This window comes from Leucoraja erinacea, chromosome 5 (assembly GCF_028641065.1).
Source record: "Leucoraja erinacea ecotype New England chromosome 5, Leri_hhj_1, whole genome shotgun sequence".
In the NCBI taxonomy this organism is placed as follows: Eukaryota; Metazoa; Chordata; class Chondrichthyes; order Rajiformes; family Rajidae; genus Leucoraja; species Leucoraja erinaceus.
In genome coordinates, this window is record NC_073381.1 from 86,172,480 (window position 1) to 86,194,480 (window position 22,001).

Genomic DNA, 22,001 nt, shown 5'->3' on the forward strand with positions numbered 1-22,001 from the left:
TTACTCCAGTTTTTTGTGTCTATATATATGTGTAGGAAGGAATTGCAGATGCTGGTTTAAATCGAAGATAGACACAAAAAGCTCACACACACACACACACTCACACACATGTACACATACACACACACACACACACACATGTACACACACACACACGTACACATACACATACACACACTCACACACATGTACACATACACACACACACACACACACACACAAGTACACACACACACAAGCACTCACACACACAAGCACACACACACACTCACACACTGACTCACACACCATATATATGGCAGTAAACATTTTTGAATACTCACACGGCTGAGCGCAGCCTCACCACTTTGGGGCTTCCGCAATCAGCGTGACCTCTACACTTACCGGAAATTACGCAATCAGCGCGACCTGTCCACTAAGCGGAAGTCACGAAATGTGCGGGACTTTTGAACCAAACACAGTCGGACCTAATAAAGCATTGCAGTTACAAGCACAGTCAGGGCAGCAGGCCAAACAACTCATGGCATTGTCATTAAGGGCTGACAAATCATTTATTGCAAGTACATTGCAGACTAACAGTTCAGTTGATTCACAGCTTAGAATGAGAGTCGTGACCTCTCCCTCGCAATCTTGCAGACTGAGTCACGTCCAGGCATCCAGGGTTTTATAGTCCTGACCCCCCCCCCCCCCCACCCCTCGGAAGGGGCGTTACCTTCAGCGCGGTGATTGAAAGACGAGAGGATCTCAAGTTTTTTAAACACTCATAACTTTTATTTTTCATCGATGGGAAAAATCCTCGGGGCCTGCTCAGCAGTGAGTACGATGGCCAAAAATCATAGCGATATATATTAGCGTTTTTTCTAAAATCAATATACAGCGCGGACAGGAAGTGGTCAAGATGAGACTTTTAATTATATAGATAAATAATTCCTCATTTGGACTAGAACGCAATACTCAGGATATATGTAACTTTGTCCATGTGTAACGGCAAGAATGTAAACTAAAGTCGACAAGTCCTTGAGAAATGTTCTTGTCATTACAGAGAAGTGCTGTCCACACTGCGGGGCTGCCTTGAGCCTGCTACCGTGTCGAGGGCACGGGGGTTACCCCGTCACCAACTTCTGGAGACATGAAGAAAAATGCATCTTTTTTCAGGTTGGTGTCACTCTCTTTACAAAAACGTATGTCAAATACACTTAAACGTGGATAAATGTACCGTTCATTGCCTCCCCCTCCCCCCCAATATTCCTCTGGGACGTTCTTCTTTAAACACTCTCTATATAAACTTTCTCCCCAGATTTCTCTAGTTAAAATCTCTATGATTGACTGCGACTTTTCCTACTTACATTTATGTTCCCAAGGACTTAGCAGTGTGGAATTACGCCTCATCCTCGAGAGGTCTTTCTGCTCTTGAGAACTGGAGTTTTTTTTAAAACCTACACCTCACCTAACTTGATGATAAATTATTATTTGCATAATTTCCACTCTTTGCTTATCATCTTGTAACCTGGTTTGTGTAGGAAGGACACAAAATGCTGGAGTAACTCAGCGCGACAGGCAGCATGTGTAGGACGCCCATGTGTAAGAAGGAACTGCAGATGCTGGTTTACACCAAAGATAGACACAAAGTGCTGGAGTAACATAGCGGGTCAGGCAGCATTTCTGGAGAAAAAGGATGGGTGATGTTTGAGGTCAAGACACTTCATCAGACCCAACCTACACATCTGTTACCACAAACGTGCACGCACTTACCACAGGGATGCGTGGGCTGTTAACATTTTTGGGAAAACAAGAAGACGGTTGCAAATTGAAGCACTGTGGCTTTGTTTATTTAAATGTATTTGAAGGATTTTAAGAAATGTTTTTCCTTACAAAACATGCAACAACAAATGAAAAGCACCAATGATTGAATGATGCTTTATTGTCACATGTACTTAGATACAGTGAAACACTTTATTTTGCCTACCAACCTGGTAAAATCATCTAACAGACTTCACCTGGGCAGTACACAAGTGTCGCCACGTTTTGGGGCCGTCAAAGTTACAAAAGTTTGTTGAATAGTCCTGTCTACTGCCTGCTGCCGCACGTGGACCCCACCTTCATTCTCCGAAGCCCTCGTCACTCGGCCCAACAGTCCCAAGCCACCATCTACTTTCAATGGAGACCATCGGACTATCGTTGATCGGACTTTACTGGACTTTATCTAGCACTAACCGTTTATTCTGTGTCTATACACCGTGGACAGCTCGATTGTAATCATGTACAGTCTTTCCGCTGACTGGATAGCACGCAACAAAAATGCTTTTCACTGTACCTTGCTACATGTGATATTCAATACTAATTCACTAAATTATAATCCCATAAATGAAAGAAAATAATATTTTGTAGCATTGGCACAGCTGGCACAGCTGATAGAGACGTTGCTTCATAGCACCAGTCACCCCGATTCAAACCTGACCTCCGATGCTGTCCATGTGGAGTTGAACGTTGTCCCTGTGAACATGTGGGTTGCCTACGGGTGATTTGATTTCTTTCTACATCCCAAAGTAGTGCAACTTTCTCCTGGTGTGTAGGTGAGTTGTAAGATATTACAGCAGTAGCATGTACTGTAGATAGAAACCAAGCACAGGTTCCCAGTACATGCTGTTGCCAGTATGGTTCTTCTTTATTTTACAGAAGTACACTGCGCATGCCCGCATATATTCACGAGACTGATAAGATAATGAATATATCAAATATCACAAATTACACCATTCTGGTGCTCAGTTTGGTTTAGTTTAGAGATACAGTGTGGAAACAGGCTCTTCAGACCACTGAGTCCACACGAACCAGTGATCCCCGCACATTAACACTATCCTACGCACACTAGGGACAATTTACACTTATACTAAGCCAATTAACCTCCAAACCTGTACGTCTTTGGAGTGTGGGAGGAAATCAAAGATCTCGGCGAAAAACCCACGCAGGTCACGGGGAGAACGTATAAACTCCATATAGACAGCACCAGTAGTTGGGATCGAACCCGGGTCTCCGGCGCTGCAAGCGCTGTCCGGCAGCAACTCTATCGCTGCACCACTGTGCCGCCCTTAAAGTTCTTAAAGTTACAGTTACCATTATATATACAATTATATACACTACCTGGTGGTTGATGGAAATGGGTGGAGAATAGGCTACAGAAAAACTTGGTGGGGACTGGGATTGCTCTATAAGCTTCAGACACTCGGTGAGCCAGAATGGGTTCTTTCACCATGTGAAAATACAATGTAGAGCATTTTGACTTATTTAAAAAAGTTAGGATAATATGTAAATACCTTAAGTTTAGCTTAGTTTCGTTTAGTCTACTGATACAACGCGGACACAGGCCCTTTGGCCCACGCTGACAAACGATCCCTGTGGCAGGGAATTCCATAAATTCACAACTCTCTGGGTGAAAAAGTTTTTTCTCACCTCAGTCTTAAATGACCTCCCCTTTATTCTAAGACTGTGGCCCCTGGTTCTGGACTCACCCAACATTGGGAACATTGTTCCTGCATCTAGCTTGTCCTGTCTTTTTTATAATTTTATATGTTTCTATAAGATATCCCCTCATCCTTCTAAACTCCAGTAAATACAAGCCTAGTCTTTTCAATCTTTCCTCATATGACAGTTCCGCCATTCCAGGGATCAATCTTGTGAACCTACGCTGCACTGCCTCAATCACAAGGATGTCCTTCCTCAAATTAGGGGACCAAAACTGTACACTATACTCCAGATGTGGTCTCGATTTCCTCACTGAAAGATTTGCACATCTGTTAGTCGAACATAGTGTGTTATAGTCATAGAGTGATACAGTGTGGAAACAAGACTTTCGAGTCTCATCTGCCTACATCCCTATAAACATGTCCTATCCATGTACCTCTCCAATTGTTTCTTAAACATTGCAATAGTCCCTGCCTCAACTACATCCTCTGGCAACTTGTTCCATACACCACCCTTTACATGAAAAAGTTGCCCCTCAGATTCCTACTGAATCTTTCCTCCCTCACCTTAAACCTAAGTCATCCGGTTCTCCATTCCTCTACTATGGACAAGATTTTCTTCCGTCTACCCGATCTATTCCTCTCAAGAGAACCAAACATCTATCTGAGCAGGACCAAACTGAAGTATGCCCCCACTCCAACCTACCTCGGAGTGACCCTTGATAGGACCCTATCCTTCAAGGAACATCTCAAAAGAACAGCAGCTAAGGTGAAGTCCAGAAACAATCTCCTCAGTAAGCTTGCTGGCTCAAAGTGGGGGGCAGCAGCTTCCACACTGCGCATTTCAGCACTAGCCCTTGCATTTTCTTCAGCCGAATATTGTGTCCCTGCTTGGTCCAGGTCATCCCACACACACCATGTGGACACCCAATTGAACTCAACAATGAGGATCATCACAGGAACAATCCGCTCAACACCACTCCCCTGGCTCCGTCCTATCCAACATAGCCCCTCCACACATCCGGCGAGTAGTCCTCACTCAAAGGATGCTCCAAAAGACCAAAAACTCCCCTCACCTGCCAATTCACATGGACATCTTCAACCCTCCCACTGCTCGACTTCCATCTAGACGACCAATTTGGAAGAACCCACCACCAGCTGATTTCACCATCCAATCAGCTTGGAAAAAGGAATGGGAGTCCAAGGACGTCCCAAATAAACATCTGGTGCCAGACCCCACCCTACCGGTCCCTGGCACCAATCTCCCAAGGAAGCAGTGGACGACGCTGAATAGATTCAGGACTGGACATGGCCCCTGCTTGGCCAGCCTTCACAAATGGGGCAGCAGTCCAACCCCACGGTGTGCTTGTGGAGAGCAGCAAACAATGCAACACACCATTGAAGCATGCCCTCAACAAAGACTCAAAGGAGGACTTGTCACCCTTCATACAGCAGATCAAGAGGCAACTGCTTGGCTAAAGGACTTTGCATTCGCTAAATAAATAAATAATTCCTCTCATGATTTGATACACCTTTATAAGATCACACTTCATCCTCCTGCTCTCTAGGGAATAGAGTCCAAGCCTGCTCAACCTCTCCCTATAGCTCAGACCCTTGAGTCCTGGAAACATCCTCGAAAATCTTCTCTGCATCTTTTCCAGCTTGACAACATCTTTCCGATAACATGGTTCCCAGAACTGAACACAACCCTCTAAATGGAGCCTCACCAATGTCTTATATAACTGCAACATGACCTCCCAACTTCTATACTCAGTAGTCTGACTGATGAAGGCCAATGTGCCAAAAGCCTATTTGACCACCTTACCTACCTGTGACACCACCTTCAAGGAACTATGTAGTTGAACAAAGTGTGTTATTGTACGTCAGTGAAGGGTCTTCCACTGTTTCTTGTAAATAAGTAAAGGAATTTCAGATTTCTTTCTGGTACATCAGTCCCCAGTCCAGTTTAGAGACACAGCACATGAATAGGTCATTATTGCAACAATCTAGATTCACAAAAATTAAAAAGTTTGGCCAGGGAGAGGGTTTTGGTGGTTTTATTCAGTCCTGAGATGATGAGTCTCCAATTTTACATCTGCAAATTCTTTGACATTTAAAACTAGGAACACCATCCAGACTACAGCAGATAGTTCAAACATGACCCCATTGTCCATTTCTATGACATATTCAAGATTCAAGAGTGTTTTATTACATGTTCCAGATAGATCAATGGAAATCTTACTTGAAGCAGCACAACGTATATATATACATATATATATATATACATACTTACACACACACACACATACAAATAATAGTAAAAAAGGACAAAAAGCAATGTCCCCAAGTCTACGTAATTCAGAGCTTATTAGGAGGTTGCAGTGTTTCATGGCCTGATGGCTGTAGGGAAGAAACTGTTCCTGAACCTGGACCTTATAGTTTTCAGGCTCCTGTACCTTCTTCCCAATGGCAGGGATGGAATGGGACTGTGGCCTGGTTGATGTGGGTCTCTGATGATGCTGGCTGCCTTTTTTGAGTCAGTGACTCCTGTACAGGGCCAGATTTAGATGAAGGCTGTTCCTCTTGTGAGGCCCCTCCCAATCCCCCACCCCCATGACTAGAGGAAGATGGTCCACCAGATTGACACCGATTTGCAGCCGAGCGTGGCCAATGAGATAGCATATGTAAGAAAGGCCTATGACAGTGTCAAACATAGTATACACCTTGCAGGGCTCTCACTTAATTTTTTTTCTCTGTTGTCAGCCGGGCAACCTTGGCAGCTTTTTAAGTTGCCAAATGACAGTTTAGGTGGTCATTTAAGACGGTTTGCATGACTCGTGTGATAATGTGCTCGGACGAAGTGCGTAGTTACCAGTCGGAAATATGGTCAATGAAGCATTCACGTATTATTTCTGCTTCAAATAAAGTCACAAACTAAACGTATTCACCAATCAAGACATGATATATAACACAATGACATGCAGCAAAAAGCCCGCCCAGAGTTGAACGGCAGGTGTCCTACCCTGGCCGGAGGCCCCCTAGATTTCGAGACCCTAGGCTTCAGCCTATGAAGCCTAGTGGTAAATCCGGTTATGCGAGGCCCCCCTAGATCTTGAGGCCCTAAACTCAAGTCTATGAAGCCTATACGTAAATCTGGCCCTGCTCCTGTAAATCCCTTCAATGGTGGGGAAGTCAGAACCTGTGATGGACTGGGCAGTGCTCACCACTTCTTGCAGTCTTCTTCGCTCCTGGAATTGCCAAACCAGGCCTTGATGTACGTGCCCTACATTTTGTTTTACTGGACAGGCTAAGGGCATGCATGATCATCCTAGACCAGAGACAAAGACAGAAGCTGAAGCAAGGAGGTCCATCAACAAAAAGAGACCATATACTGAAAATGGATGTTATAAAGACAAAAGGGAACTGCAGGTAAGTGTGCATTAATGGCGACTACTTGGGAAAGGTGAATTGGATCTGTGCAGACAGAAGCAACCAGATCCGCATAGCCATTTTAGGAAAAAACGGTCAAGTCAGGCTTGGTTGAGGCAACGATTTAAAGTTTCTTTGAAAGAACAAACTTCTTGGCCTTCATATACCACGTGTCCAAAAGTTTAAAGACAAAAGCATTTATTGTGTTGTGGAAAGTTAGTCCAATCTCATTGATCTGTGTAGCAAAAGCTAGCGCATAAAATAATTTAAAACATTGGAGAATTTGATTTTTTGACATATTCACAAATTCAGCATGCAATTACAATCTGTGTACATTAAATCTTTTTTTTGGACTTTCAGAAAGCCTTTGATAAGGTCACACAGGGCAAAATTAGAGCAGGTGGTGTTAGGGGTAGGGTATTGACATGGATAGAAAATGGGTTGGCAGGCAGGAAACAAGGGGTGGGGATTAACGTGTCCCTTTCAGAATGGCAGGTAGTGACTAGTGGGGTGCCGCAAGGCTCGGTGTCAGGACCACTGCTAGTTGCAATATATATTAATGATTTAGATGAAGGAATTAAAAGTAACATTACCAAATTTGCAGATGACACAAAACTGGCTGGCAGTGTGAACTATGAAGAGGATGCTATGAGGATGCAGGGTGACTTGGACAGGTTGGGTGAGCAGGCAGATACATGGTAGATGCAGTATAATGTGGGTAAATGTGAGGTTATCCACTTTGGTGGCAAGAACAAAGAGGCAGATTATTATCTGAATGCTGTCAGATTAGGAAAAGACGAAATGCAACAAGACCTGGGTGTGCTTGTACATCAGTCACTGAAAGTAAACATGCAGGTACAGCAGGCAGTGAAGAAAGCTAATGGCATGTTGGCCTTCATAACAAGAGGATTTGAGTATAGGATCAAAGAGTTGTACAGGGCCCTGGTGAGACCATTCCTGGAGTATTGTGTGCAGTTTTGGTCTCCTAATTTGAGGAAGGACATTCTTGCAATTGAGGGAGTACAGAATAGGTTCACGAGGTTACCGCAATTCCCAGGATGGCGGGACTGTCATATGATGAAAGAATGGAACGAGTGGGCTTGTATTCATTGGAATTAGAAGGATGAGAGGATATCTTATAGAAGCATAAAATTATTAATGGTTTGGACAAGCTAGATCATTATGGATGATCACATTGAATGGCGGTGCTGGCTCAAATGGCCAAGTGGCCTACTCCTGAACCTATTTTCTATGCATCTCTGCCAAACACTAATTATAACTTGGTAATGTGTTCTGTAAATGGCTGCCATAATCCCCTTTCAACAAGTCCCAGCCTAGCGCGCGGCACGGTGGTGCAGTGGTAGAGTTTCCGCCTTACAGCACCAGAGACACGGGTTCAATCCTGACCACGGATGCTGTCTGCACGGTGTTTGTACGTTCTCCCTGTGACCGCGTGGGTTTTCTCCGGGTGCTCCGGATTCCTCCCACACTCCAAAGACGTACAGGTTTGTAGGTTAATTGGCTTCTGTTAATGACCCCTTGTTTGTGTGTGTAGGATTGTGTTAGTGTGCAGGGATCCACACTGTATCTCTAAACTAAACATTGAATGACATGCCAAATCTCTTTAAATATCTGGGCAATTAGAAGTATTTTCACGCTTTCTTCAGGTCATCTGAGATATTAACACCCGAGTATTTTAATTTTCGAACACTCTCCTCCCCTGAAAACCGCCTCGTGAATTCCTAACTTCCTCTTCTGAAGTCAACAGTTACTTGGTTTTGTTGACAATTGCTTTAGTCAGACGGTGGTGAATCTGTGGAATTCATTGTCACAAACGGCTGAGTAAAGCAATCTGACGTCTGATGAAAGCACCTGTACTAATCAAGAATCTATCTGATTGTCACAATGCCTATTTTCAAGGTGGAGATTGATAGATTCTTGATTAGTACAGGTGTCAGGGGTTATGGGGAAAAGGCAGGAGAATGGTGTTTGATAGACCAGCCACGATTGATTGGCAGAGTAGACTTGATGGACCGAATGGCCTAATTCTGCTCCTGGAACCTACGAACGTACATTGAATGAGACCAGTCAACCATGTGCTCCATCTCTTTCCTCTATGTTGCCTCATCACCACATGATATGGCAGCTAACCGCCTTATAGATCCTCAGCAGGACATTCCTGTTTTTGTATTGTAGTCCTCTCAAAATAAATGCTAGCATTGCATTTGCCTTCCTTACTACTGATTTGACTTGCAAATTAACTTTTTGGAGAATCGTGCATCAAGTTGAGTTGCACCTTGGAGTTCTTTTACGTGAAAGGTAGTTTTTAAGCTCAAGTTGTCATTAAGATCAATTGCGTAGCAAATTATTAATTGTTACACTTTTGTTCCCCCCCCCCCCCCAGTCATTAACAGGGATAACTGAATGTGAAGGAGCTCAAGCAACATTTACCTCCAACAACAGAAGCATTTTCTCCAGTCTCTATGTCAATAGAAACCTGGAAGATTGTTTTGCACTGGAGAACGTTCCCAACAATCAGTGCCTGTCGTACACCAATGGGCATGATTTTGGAAAGTCGACCTACCTTTACGATCCTTGTGAAATGGATATTAGCAGGTTTTACAGCAGGTGTGCACAATATAGCGGAGGGTGCCAATATCCTGGGAATTACAGTAGCCCCGGAACAAACTGCAGTACAAATTATGAGTGCGGAGAGTATCCCAATTGGAATAAAATTCCTTTAGGGAAGACTGCTTACAGCAATTCTTTTATCAGATATTCTCAAGGTCCGTCAGAGACTGGCAACGAAGCTGCTAGCCCCAAAAACCTACGCGATCCAGCACTGCACACACAATCTGCAGCAAGCAACGTGAACAAAATGGTCTACCAAACCTCAAAGCCCAATCTGGATGAATACGGAGATTATGTATATGACACGATGTTCCTGCAAAATCAGAGCACCTACATACCTGCAGCCATGTACCCTGTGTAGGGGTCTACCACCAAAAAGATTAACCGTTCTGGGAAGCGTGGAAGAAAGGTGCCAATATTGTTCACCAACAAACTGCAACCAGTTGATCCTTAACTAAAACATCAATGAAGTGAAACTGAGAATTATTTAACTTTCCAGCCGTATGTTACTAAACACCTCTCCATCTTAAGATACAACTCATTTAAAGGAACTGCAATCGGATATGGGATCAACTTTTCCAGAGATTTTACACTAAATATTGGGTGACATTTTCAGCTTTATATAACAGACCATTAAAAAAAAAGTAACAGGAACTTGACAGCTAAGGTAGTATATTTGAACAAGGACCAACATTTGTGTTAGTTCAACGTTCCGCAACATGTTGTGATAACCATTATCTTTGACAAATGATATCTGATCAAAGCTTTCTGAAATTTGGTACAGCAACAACGATATATCATGTGTTCTCCAGTTGGCAGCAATATAGTCAGAGAGAGTGTAGAAACAGGCCCTTCAGCCCAACTTGCCCACACCGGCCAACATGTCCCAGCTACACTAGTCCCACCTGCCTGCGTTTGGCCATATCCTTCCAAACCTATCCTATCCATGTACCTATCTAAATGTTTCTTAAATGTTGGCATAGTTCCTGCCTCAACTACCTCCTCTGGCAGTTTATTCCATATACCACCACCCTTTGAAAAATATTCGCAACAGCTGAAAGTAAAAGGATCACACTTTGACATTTACTTAAGGTGTGATGAATTCATAAATTACATTATATTATACAGACATTGTCCTCGAATTAGACCTATTCCAACACTTTGTTTCACACGGAAGGCCTTGGAATGTTACATATTTAATATACAATACACAATACAATTTATTTGTCACTTGAACCTCATAGAGGCTCAAATGAAATGTTGTTTCTGCAGTCATACACACATGAAAAAAAAGACCCAAGACACAACACAATTTACACAGACATCCATCACAGCGCATCTCCTCCTCGGAAGGCAAAAAAACTTCTCTCCCCTGCACTCCCCATTCCCCTTCCGATGTCAGAGTCAAAGCCCCCGGCGGGCGATGGCAATTGTCCCGCGGCCATTAAAGCCACGCCGGGCGATGCAAGGCCACGCTCCGTGTCTTGTTGTTGGAACCCCCAGCGGTCTCTAGCAAAGTCCCGCAGCCGTTGAAGCCGCACCGGGCGGTGATGTAAGGCCCCGCTCCAGGCACTCCTCGACCCTGCTACTCGGGCGGGTGAAGTCGCCGTTGCAGAAGTCTCGAAAAGCGGTCTCCCACCAGGGACCCGCGGGCTCCCGATATTACTGTCTGCCAGACCTGCGGTAAGCCTCCGAATCTCCGGGGTCGGGTCACAGCAGCGCGCCACCACAGCTCCACCCGCTCCGGACTCGGCCAGCTCCATGATGGTGAGTAGCTCCGCAGCTCCGTGACTGGAGCCCCAGGCCGCTCCCCGTTGCAGCCCCAACGACAATGGAGACCCGACAGGGAAAAGGTCTCCGTGCAGGGGAAAGATTTTAAAAGGTTTTCCCCCGCCCACACACACACACACACATACCACAAACCATACATCGAAAAAATAATAAAAACTACATTAAAACGGGATATCTCAGAGAATCAAGGGTACATTATTTATCCCCATTTTCCTACTTTCAGTATTATGCTCATAAGGTGATAGGAGCAGAATTAGGGCATTTGGCCCATCAAGTCGACTTTGCCTTTCAACCATGGCTGATCGATCTTTCCCTCCTAACCCCATTCTCGTGCCTTCTCCCCATAACCCCTGATACCCTTATTTATCAAGAATCTATCTATCTCTGCCTTAAAAATATCCATTGACTTGGTCTCCACAGCCCTCTGTGGCAGAATTCCACAGATTCACCACCCGCTGACTAAAGAAATTCCTCATCTCCTTCTGAAGGAATGTCCTAAAATTCTGAGGCTATGACCTCTGGTCCTAGACTCTCCCATCAATGGAAAAATCCTCCCTACATTCACAATATCCACGCCTTTCACTATTCGATAAGATTCAATGAGGTCCTCCCTCATCCTTCTCAATTGCCTGTACTCCAATCTAATAATAATAAATCCAATCTTGTGGTGGAAATATCTCAGAGAATGTCTGAAAGCAAGGTCTTTGGGTAATTCTTCACTCGGATCAAAAGCGCTCTAGGAGTCAAAGGTACAGCAGCATGGAAGCAGGTATCTCGGCCCACTGAGTCCATGCCGACCATCAACTATCCATTTACACTCGACCTTGTTAAAGTTAATTCCACATGCCTGTCAACCTCCGTCTGATGCTACCACTCAGTGCAACTTAGAGTGACCTATAAACCTACTGACCCTCAGTCTTTGGTACGTGGGTAAAACTGGAGCCATCGGGAAACATGCTCTAGTAGTGACTCTAGCAGCTGTGCCATCCGCTTATCCTTTGATTTGCCTCAAGACGTGTTTGAAATCAGAACCGTCTTCGAATGCCAGACACTGCACAAATGTACCACTCAACTAAACTTTCCATCCACCCAGATATACGGCAGCTTCTGGAAAACAAAAAGTTTGCCTTTGTGCTTTTACTTGATTGTAAGCACGTCATTGTGTAGTTTTATTACATTACTTACGTTTGTAAAATTATAATGTATTATATCAAAATGTTATTAAATGTCACACAATTGTGTGTTCATGAGGTTAGTGATTCCATTAAAAATCTCTACATGGCAAATGTTATACATTCTGACTTACACGCTGAACACCATGGTACGATGACGCAGTGGTAGAGTTGCTGCCTTACAGTGCCAGAGACCTGGGTTCGATCCTGACAATGGGTGCTGTCTGCATGGAGTTTGTATGTTCTCCCCGTGACCTGTGTGAGTTTTCTCCGGGAACACTGGTTTCCACCCACACTCCAAAGACATACAGATTTGTCGGCTAATTGGCTTAGAAAAATTGTAAAATTGTCCGTAGTGTGTGCAGGATAGTGTTCGTGTGCAGGGATTGCTGGTCGGCATGGTCTCCTTGGGCCGAAGGACCTGTTTCCGCACTGTATCTCTAAACTAATTAAAAAGCTTTAAAGATACATCTTAAAGTCCGAGATGAATTCAATTTCAGTAAGGACTACAGTTGAGTTGCTTTGACATTTAGCTATTGCAGTGTGTCCATTTGCCGCCACTTATTTTAAATTAATGAAGATAGCTTGCTTGTTTTTACTCAAAATGACAGGAGAAATGACTGGGACGAGAAAAGTCTTTGATTATACTGGCTGTTTTCTCCAAGGCAGTGTGACGTGTTAGCTAGTATGTGGGCATTTAGCAAATGAAAGAATTTGATGTTGAATTTGAACAAAAACAGCCAGAGTTTTAGTTTAAGTCTTTGCAATATATTTAAAATGCCATAGGCTGAGATTGAACAGAGATTGAAAACACAAAAAACACACAGTAAAACGATTTGGAAGAAAACATTTAGTTACCTCAATATCCAAACATAATTTCAATTTAAGTACATTATAAAAAAAAATCTAAATCCATTAAAGCTTTGAAGTCAGAAGTCACAATAACATGAATTATTCAACCTGTAATAAAAATGAGACATTTCACTGAAGAATACATTCTGGCAACACAGTGTGAAAATTCTGCCAATATTGATATATGGGCAATAAAATTAAAACATTGTTACCAATGAGAACAGCGTCAAAGTTTATTTGCTAATATTTATGCAGCCCAAGCCCAATTACAGATTTCTGAATGATAGCATTCATATCAATGACACAGTGCATTTAAACTTTGATTCAGATTTCAGATATAATTATCTTGCAATATTCCTAGCACCTTTTTTTTAAAAAAGCACTCACACAGCAATATCCTATTAAAGCTCAGATTGTAATTCCTTAAGTAGAGTTAATATCATTCTACTCATGCAAAAGGAACTTTACAATGCATATATAAATTGAAACCGACAAGATTAGGTCAAGTTAAAGAGGTGTTTCAGCAAATGCTGTGAAGCTCTTCACACGAGCAAAGAACAAGGGTGTGTACATTTTATCGATGTCAAACGTGGAAACGGCAGTCTCTCCTGTTGACCTAAAAATGAAATTTATAAATTAGACACATTCTGCAAACCTTGCAGTAAAAGTAGAATTCCCTAATAATTTTCAATATCAATGTCCCCCCCCCCTCCCCCCCCCCCACCACTACAATCAGTTTCAATAAGGGTCTTGACCCGTAATATCACCTGTCCATGTTCTCCACAGGTGCTGCCTGACCTACTGAGCTACCCACTTTCCGTCTTCTTTTGTAAGCAAGCAGCTGCAGTTCCCTTCTTCTACACGCATTATTTACAACTTGAAGAATGGATGTTTAAATATCAGTAAATAATTTTTTTGAAGCTATTAGTGTAATTTAGTTTCCGTTTGGTGATACAGTGAGGAAACTGTCCCACTGAGTCCACACCAACCAGCGATCCCCATTCACTAGCTTTATCCGACACACACTAGGGCCAATTTGCAATTTTACCGATGCCAATTAACGTACAAACTTGTCTGTCTATATTTGCTCCTATAACTTATGAACCTATCTTAGAAAGAAATAAAGGTCAATGGCTGAGGAATAGAAAATCTGTGGATTTGGATTCATGTCCACACTCAATAATTAGCAAAAGCCTTCTCCAATAAAAATCACCTGGAATGCACATATTAACCAGCAACAGAAACCTTATGAAGTCCCCAACTCATCCAACAAGTGAATACAACATTCACTCAGCTGAGTTTTAATGAAAGTTAATTTGGAAATTCAGTCATGTTAGAAATACAGACCATGCATACAGCAATTATTAAACTCTGGGTTCAGATACGCTGATGCTGTAGGTATAGTACAAGTGCAGCTTCAACTTGAACTCCGCACGGTGGCGCAGCTGCAGAGTTGCTGCGTTACAGCGCCAGAGACCCAGGATCGATCCTGACTACATGTGTGTACGGAGTTTGTATGTTCTCCCTGTGACCAGAGTGAGTTTTCTTCGGGATCTCTGGTTTCCACCCACACTCCAAGAACGGACAGGTTTATAGGTTAATTGGCTTCGTACAATTGTAAACTGTCCCTAGTGTGTGCAGGATAGAGTTAGTGTGCGGGGATCAACAACGTCCATTCACAGAGCAAAATAGCAACATTATGCAAAGTCACTTCCCAACACTAAATTACACCAAAACACATAAGAGGAATTCCAAAGGTTAAGACATTGTCAGTTTAAATGTAGGAATAAGGAAGACACCAGCACTATAGAACATGTTATCAGAGTGTAATTGTCACGAAAAGCTAAAGGCAAAGTTCCACCCAGCCCAGTTGACCTTCACAGGTATGTGGCGACAAGTCAAGCAAAATAATAAAAACAGAAAGAGCTGGAAACAGCAGGCTCGACGACGTACGTGGAAAGAGAAACAAACATAACCGTTTGAATATGAAGACCTCTTTCGTGAGAATCGCGAAATGGAGAAATATGCAGATGGGACTGAGAAGGGATGTGGACAATGGGAGTCCCATATCTTTGATATGGTAACGATTTTTACCAGAGGATATGCTGCTTAACTTAGTTTAGTTTATAGATGCAGCAAGGAAACAGGCCCTTTGGCCCAACGAGTCAGCGGCGACCAGCGATCACCTCGTACACTAGCACTATCCTACACACTCGGGATAATTTAAAATTTTACTGATGCTAATTAACCACCAATCCTTTATGTCTTTGGAGCGTGGGAGGAAACCAAAGCACCCAGAGAAAACCCACGTGATCACAAAGAGAAGGTCTAAACTCCGCACAGACAGCACCCGTAGTCAGGATCAAACCCAGGCCTCTGGCGCTGTAAGGCAGCAACTCTACCGCTGCACCATCGTGTTGTGCATGCTGACAAAGTTATCGGATGATATGTAAACGAGGACGGTCCGAGAGGTAGAAAGAGAGTGGAAAAACTGCAAAGAGAGCAAGAGAAACAACAAGAAAAAAAAACAAGATGAGAGACAAAATAGAGGAGGGGAAAGAGGAGAGGGATGGGGAGGGTATAGAGGATGGGGGGAGGGAGGGGAGGGGGAAGAGGAGAACGATTACACAAAGGAAGCTATAACAAAATGAATATAAAAGCTCTGGAATGCAGAGCTGTAAGTGCTCAGTCTATGCAGTGGAGAGAGCAAAACTGGACCAATATTACAGATGAATGACTGGAGAAGAAATGGCCACTTCTGATAGTGGGAGTGAGTTGCCTGAAGTTGGTGAACTGGGCAACGACTGCAGAAGCATGCAATGTGCCCAGACAGAAGGCATTGTTCATCAAGCTTGCATTAGGCCCATGTTATATCAGTGCCAGGAAACCACAGACAAGTTCACAGTGAGAGTGGGATGGAGAGGCAAGAGTCAAGAGTGTTTCTATTGTCGTATGGCCCGAAATGGAACAATGAAATTCTTACATGCAGCAGCACAACAGTTGGGTGGCATGTTGGCGCAGGGGTAGAGCCGCTGCCTCACAGCGCCAGAGACCCAGGTTCGATCCTGGCTAAGGGTGCTGTCTGTACGGAGTTAGTACGTTCTCCCTGTGACTTGCGTGGATTTTCTCCGGGTGCTCTGGTTTCCTCCCACACTCCAAAAACATACAAGATTGTAGGTTAATTGGCTTGGTATAATTGTAAATTGTCCCTGGTGTGTGTAGGATAGTGCTGGTGTATGTGCATTGCTGGTTGGTTGTCAAAGGGCCTGTTCCCGCGCTGTCTCCAAACCAAACTGAAGCACAACAGTTAGAATATTAAAATTAAAATAGCTGGTGATAGGATGCTCACAGTACTCTTGGTATCAGCATCCCACCAGTGGTATACGGGTGATGCAGGATTGGCTTTGAGAATTATGAACACTGATTACAGACCCATGCAGTATTAGGTAAAACTCAGGCAAGGAGGCCTCCTCCAGATCCCAACCTACTGTACTCTAACTACAGAATCAATGCTCCTCCATGTAAAACCACAAGTAGCAAGGAGATGGAATGCACTCTGGCTGGGGGACTTGAAGGTCATTACCTGGCATGGTTGGTGGTTCCGCTCGACAAAGCCAGCAGCATAATTAAGACCCAGTCTCACCACGATCACTCCCTCTTCCCCCTACCCCCATCAGGCAAGAGGTACAGAAGTGTGAAAATGCACACTTCCAGATTCAAGGACAGTTTCTTCCCTGCTGTTATCAGGCAACTGAACCATCCTATCATCAACTAGAGAACGGTCCTGAGCTACTATCTACCAAAAGGAGACCCTCGGACTATTTTTCATCCTCCATCCTAGTGTGTAGGATGTGAATGTGGGATAACATGGGATACCTGCGTGAATGGTTGATCACTGGTCGGCGTGGACTCGGTGGGCCGAAGGGCCTGTTTCCACGCTGTATCTCTAAACTAAACAAGAAGTGCTGGTATATTCAAACGATGTGGAACTCTCACCCCCAAGTGTCAGAGAGACAAATACATCCTTCTGAAGGAAGATTAGCAAATGCCATCACTAGAGCATGTGTTGATACTCACTTATAGATTACCAGACAAGAGTGATGAAGCCAGACCAGTTTGTTAAATCGCTGTCGGCCACTGGAAGTAAGTTGTAACCCAACATGAAAATTATGCTCAATCTCAACAGAAGCAGGAGCTCGACGGTAATATCGGTACTTCTGATATTCTGGCGCCTTCTGTTTTAAAAGTAAATCAAAATTTACCAAAATTAACACTTCTTTCCAAATCGAATATATATCTGCTGCTCTTCATTCTTGATTGCACATTTATATAGTAACTAGAATAAGTAGCTATTTTTTAAATTATAATTTTACACAATTACAGTAAAGGAATACATAATGAAAATTAAAAAAATTGCACATGCTGGATTTCGGAAATAAGACCGGAAAAAGCTGGGTAAACTCAGATCAGGCAGAATCTGCAGAAAGAGAAACAATCAATGTTTCACGCCCGAGACCCTGAATTAGCACTGTTCCTCTTTCCACACATGCTGCCCGACCTGCTGGATTTCTCCAGCATTTTCTGTATTTAATAACACTAATATTTCATCTCTCTTCCTAGAGTCATAAAGCACGGCCCAACTTGTCCAAACCGACCTGTACACACTAGTCCCATCTGCCTGCATTTGGGCTACATCCCTCCAAACCTGTCCTAGCCATGTACCTGTCTAAATGCTTCTTAAACGTTGCAATAGTACCTGCCCAATCTACCTCCTCCAGCAGCCTTTTCCGTTCACCCACCACCCTGTGTGTAATAAAAGTTACCCCTCGAGTTCCTGTTAAATCTCTCCCCCCTCACCTTAAACCGAGGCAGCAACTTTACCGCCACGCCACAGTGTCACCCCTAAACATGTCGTGTAACACCTACCTCCTCTTTCTTCTTCTTTGCCAGAACAACAAATACTTTGGTTTGATTATCGGTTTCCTGGGACAGACGAAAGTGACCAAAGAGGACAGCGTCGATTCTATGAGACATAAAGAAACCACCAGCAATTCAGCCATAAAGTTCCATAACACTAATGTAACAAACTATTTCACGACAAATTAAAATAATACGATTAGGCTTTAAATGTACTTGCTTTATTTTAATGTAGAAACAAGGAACTGTAGATGATGGTTCACAAAAGAAGATATAAAGTGCTGGAGTAACTAACTCAGTGGGTCAGGAGGCATCTCTGGAGAACATGGTGACTTTTTGGGTCAGCACCCCTCTCGATTACTACGGGTGTTGATCATGGGGAGAAGGCACGAAAATGGGGTTGAAAGGGAAAGGTGAATCACCCATGGCGGAATAGGCTTGATGGGCTGAATGGCCTAAATCTGCTCCTAGAACTTATGAACTTCCTGACCCGAAAAGTCACCCATCCATGTTCTCCAGAGATGCTGCCTGGCCCGCTGAGTTACTCTTGCACTTTGTGTCTTTTTTAAGTAACACATCTAATTTCCAATTATTATTTTATGAGACACTCACAACTTGATTTCACCGTCTCAAAATAACATGCAAGATTCTCAGACAGCAAAATCAATCACAAAATAGCACGCAGCACACATAATATAAGCACACAATAACATTATTTACACACTGGTGCTCACTCAAAATCCCATCTTCCAATAGAATATTAGAAGACTGCAGATAAACACAAAATGCTGGAGTAGTATCTCTGGAGAGAGGAATGGGTGAGCTTTCTTCAGACTTGGTCTGCTGAGAACAGTGTCCTCAGGCCCGTTAAACACTGGTTGTCTTTTTGGGACAGGTTGTCACAGCTGTTCAGAGATATTCATGATTGTGAACCAATTAATATTCTTTGTGCAAGGACAACAATGTTCACATCCCTGGTCTTTTCACACAACTGATGCTTAAATCTGTTTTGCACCCTCTCCAAGGTCTTTCCATTACACTTCATGAAGGATGTCTAGGATTGGTTGCAATCTATTCTCTATAAAATCACCCCTCATCCTCCTGCGCTCCAAGGGCTAAACCTCTCTCTAGCCTAATCAACATAGAAACATAGAGAATAGGTGCAGGAGTAGGCCATTCGGCCCTTTGAGCCTGCACCGCCATTCAATATGATCATGGCTGATCATCCAACTCAGTATCCTGTACCTGCCTTCTCGCCATACCCCCTGATCCCTTTAGCCACAAGGGCCACAACCTCTCTCTAAAGCTCCTGGCAACATCTTGGTTCTCGGAACCCTTTCAAATTTGATATCTTTCCTATCTTTCAGGTCAGGACCCTTCCTCAGATTGATTGTCTGCAAATAATTACTGAGGCAGGGTCTCGACCCAAAGAGACAATACCTGACCTGACCTGCCCAGTTACTCCAGCACTGTGTCTTTTTTAATAAACCAACACCTGCAGTTTCTTCAACCAACAATCCAACATGAACATTGCTTCTCCTAGATTACAGCCTGCAAATACCAGCATTCCTTTGTCATGCACGGCATGGATAATTACTGAATTATTTAATAGCTTGCAATCATAATATTATCTTGCAATCCTTACCTTGGAGTCTTGCAGCATAAGCGGGGAATAACACTCTGAGGATCTTCTGGTGTGGTCAGCATTATTACCTGACCACCTGGGAAGAATCGCAGATACCTGGTTATATAAAAGAGTTTTATACAATGATCAATAATTGTAAATCGTGTATTCAAAAGCGGCTTTACACTGTAAATTGAAGTGACAGCATTTCTTAATAGAAAGGCATTATTATACTGGATTATATCCTACAATTTGAGCATTTGACGGCACTGGGCCTGTACTCGCTGGAGTTTAGCAAGATTGGGGGAGGGGAGGGACATTGAAGGGCATAGCCTCAGAATAAAAGGACATACCTTTAGAAAGGACATAAGGAGGAATTTCTTTAGTTAGAGTGTGGTGAATTTGTGAAATTCATTGTTACAAAAAGCCATGGAGGCCAAATCAATGGATATTTTTTATGGTGGAGATTGACAGGGGTTATGGGGAGAAGGCTGAGAAGCCCGAGAAGGAGAATGGGATGAGAGGGAAAGAGATCAGCCATGAAAAACAGCGTAAATTTGATGGGCTGAATTCCCATCAATAGCTGAATGGTCTAATTGTGCTTTTACAGTGCCCTCCGTAATGTTTGGAACAAAGACCCATCATTTATTTAAAGTGCACATTGTCAGATTTTATTAAAGGGTATTTTTATACATTTTGGTTTCACCACGTAGAAATTACAGCTGTGTTTATACATTGTCCCCCCATTTCAGGGCACCATAATGTTTGGGACACAGCAATGTCATGTTTAGTATTTTGTTGCATATCCTTTGCATGCATTGACTGCTTGAAGTCTGCAATTCATGGACATCACCAGTTGCTGGGTGTTTTCTCTGGTGATGATGCTCTGCCAGGCCTGTATTGTAGCCATCTTTAGCTTATGCTTGTTTTGGGGGCTAGTCCCCTTCAGTTTTCTCTTCAACATATAAAAGGCATGCTCAATTGGGTTCAGATTGGGTGATTGACTTGGCCGCTCACGAATTGACCATTTTTTAGCTTTGAAAAGCTCCTTTGTTGCTTTAGCAGCATGTTTGGGATCATTGTCTTGCTGTAGAATGAACCCCCAGCCAATGAGTTTTGAGGAATTTGTTTGAACTTGAGCTGATAGGATGTGTCTATACCCTTCAAAATTCATTATGTTATTACCATCAAGATTCAAGAGAGTTTATTGTCATGTGTCCCAGAGAGGACAATGAAATTATTGCTTTGCTTCAGCACTACAGAATATAGTAGGCATGAATAAAGAACAGATCAGTGTGTCCATATACCATTATATAAATATATACACACATGAATAAATAAACAGATAAAGTGCAAATAAACAGATAATGGTCTATTAATGTTTACAGTTTCGTTTGAGTTGAGTTTAATAGCCTGATGGCTGTGGGGAAGAAACTGTTTTTGAACCTGGACGTTGCAGTCTTCAGGCTCCTGTACCTTCTACCTGAAGGTAGTGGGGAGATTAGTGTATGGCCAGGATGGTGTTGGTCCTTGATGATGCTGCCAGCCTTTTTGAGGCAGCGACTGCGATAGATCCTCTCGATGGTAGGGTGGTCAGAGCCGATGATGGACTGGGCAGAGTTTACTACTTTTTGTAGTCTTTTCTGCTGCTGGGCGCTCAAGTTGCTGAACCAAGCCACGATGCAACCGGTCAGCGTGCTCTCTACTGTGTACCTGTAGAAGTTGAGAGAGTCCTCCTTGACAAACCGACTCTCCGTAATCTTCTCAGGAAGTAGAGGCGCTGATGTGCTTTCTTTATAATTGCATCAGTGTTCTCGGACCAGGAGAGATCTTCAGAGATGTGCATGCCCAGGAATTTGACCTTTTCCACCATCGACCCGTTGATATATACAGGACTGTGGGTCCCCATCCTACCCCTTCCAAAGTCCGCAATCAGTTCCTTGGTTTTGCTGGTGTTGAGAGCCAGGTTATTGTGCTGGCACCATTTGGTCAGTCGGTCGATCTCTCTTCTATACTCTGACTCGTCCCCATCAGTGATACGTCCAACAGTGGTGTCGTCAGCGAACTTGATAAAGGAGTTCGCACTATGACCGACTACGCAGTCATGAGTATAGAGTGAGTACTGCA

The 22,001-nt window shown here is 43.3% G+C and overlaps 2 protein-coding genes across 6 annotated transcripts in view; one reads left to right on the plus strand and one right to left on the minus strand.

Annotated features, from left to right (window-relative positions):
- Positions 1–9,896, plus strand: part of LOC129697524 (chorion-specific transcription factor GCMa-like) — a 29,468-nt gene extending 19,572 nt beyond the window's left edge. For both annotated transcript variants that reach the window (XM_055636171.1, XM_055636172.1), the window contains exons 4-6: positions 1,043–1,155; positions 6,765–6,887; positions 9,292–9,896. In XM_055636171.1, coding sequence (XP_055492146.1) covers positions 1,043–1,155; positions 6,765–6,887; positions 9,292–9,879 — 824 coding nt within the window. In that variant the 3' untranslated portion in view covers positions 9,880–9,896. The remainder of the gene's footprint in view (positions 1–1,042; positions 1,156–6,764; positions 6,888–9,291) is intronic.
- A 3,420-nt stretch (positions 9,897–13,316) lies between these two features.
- fbxo9 (F-box protein 9) overlaps positions 13,317–22,001 on the minus strand; it is a 63,157-nt gene continuing 54,472 nt past the window's right edge. For all 4 annotated transcript variants that reach the window (XM_055636169.1, XM_055636170.1, XM_055636168.1 and 1 more), the window contains exons 10-13: positions 19,896–19,991; positions 18,260–18,356; positions 17,411–17,568; positions 13,317–13,949 (exon numbers count right to left, since the gene is read on the minus strand). In XM_055636169.1, the coding sequence (XP_055492144.1) occupies positions 13,841–13,949; positions 17,411–17,568; positions 18,260–18,356; positions 19,896–19,991 (460 nt within the window). In that variant the 3' untranslated portion in view covers positions 13,317–13,840. The remainder of the gene's footprint in view (positions 13,950–17,410; positions 17,569–18,259; positions 18,357–19,895; positions 19,992–22,001) is intronic.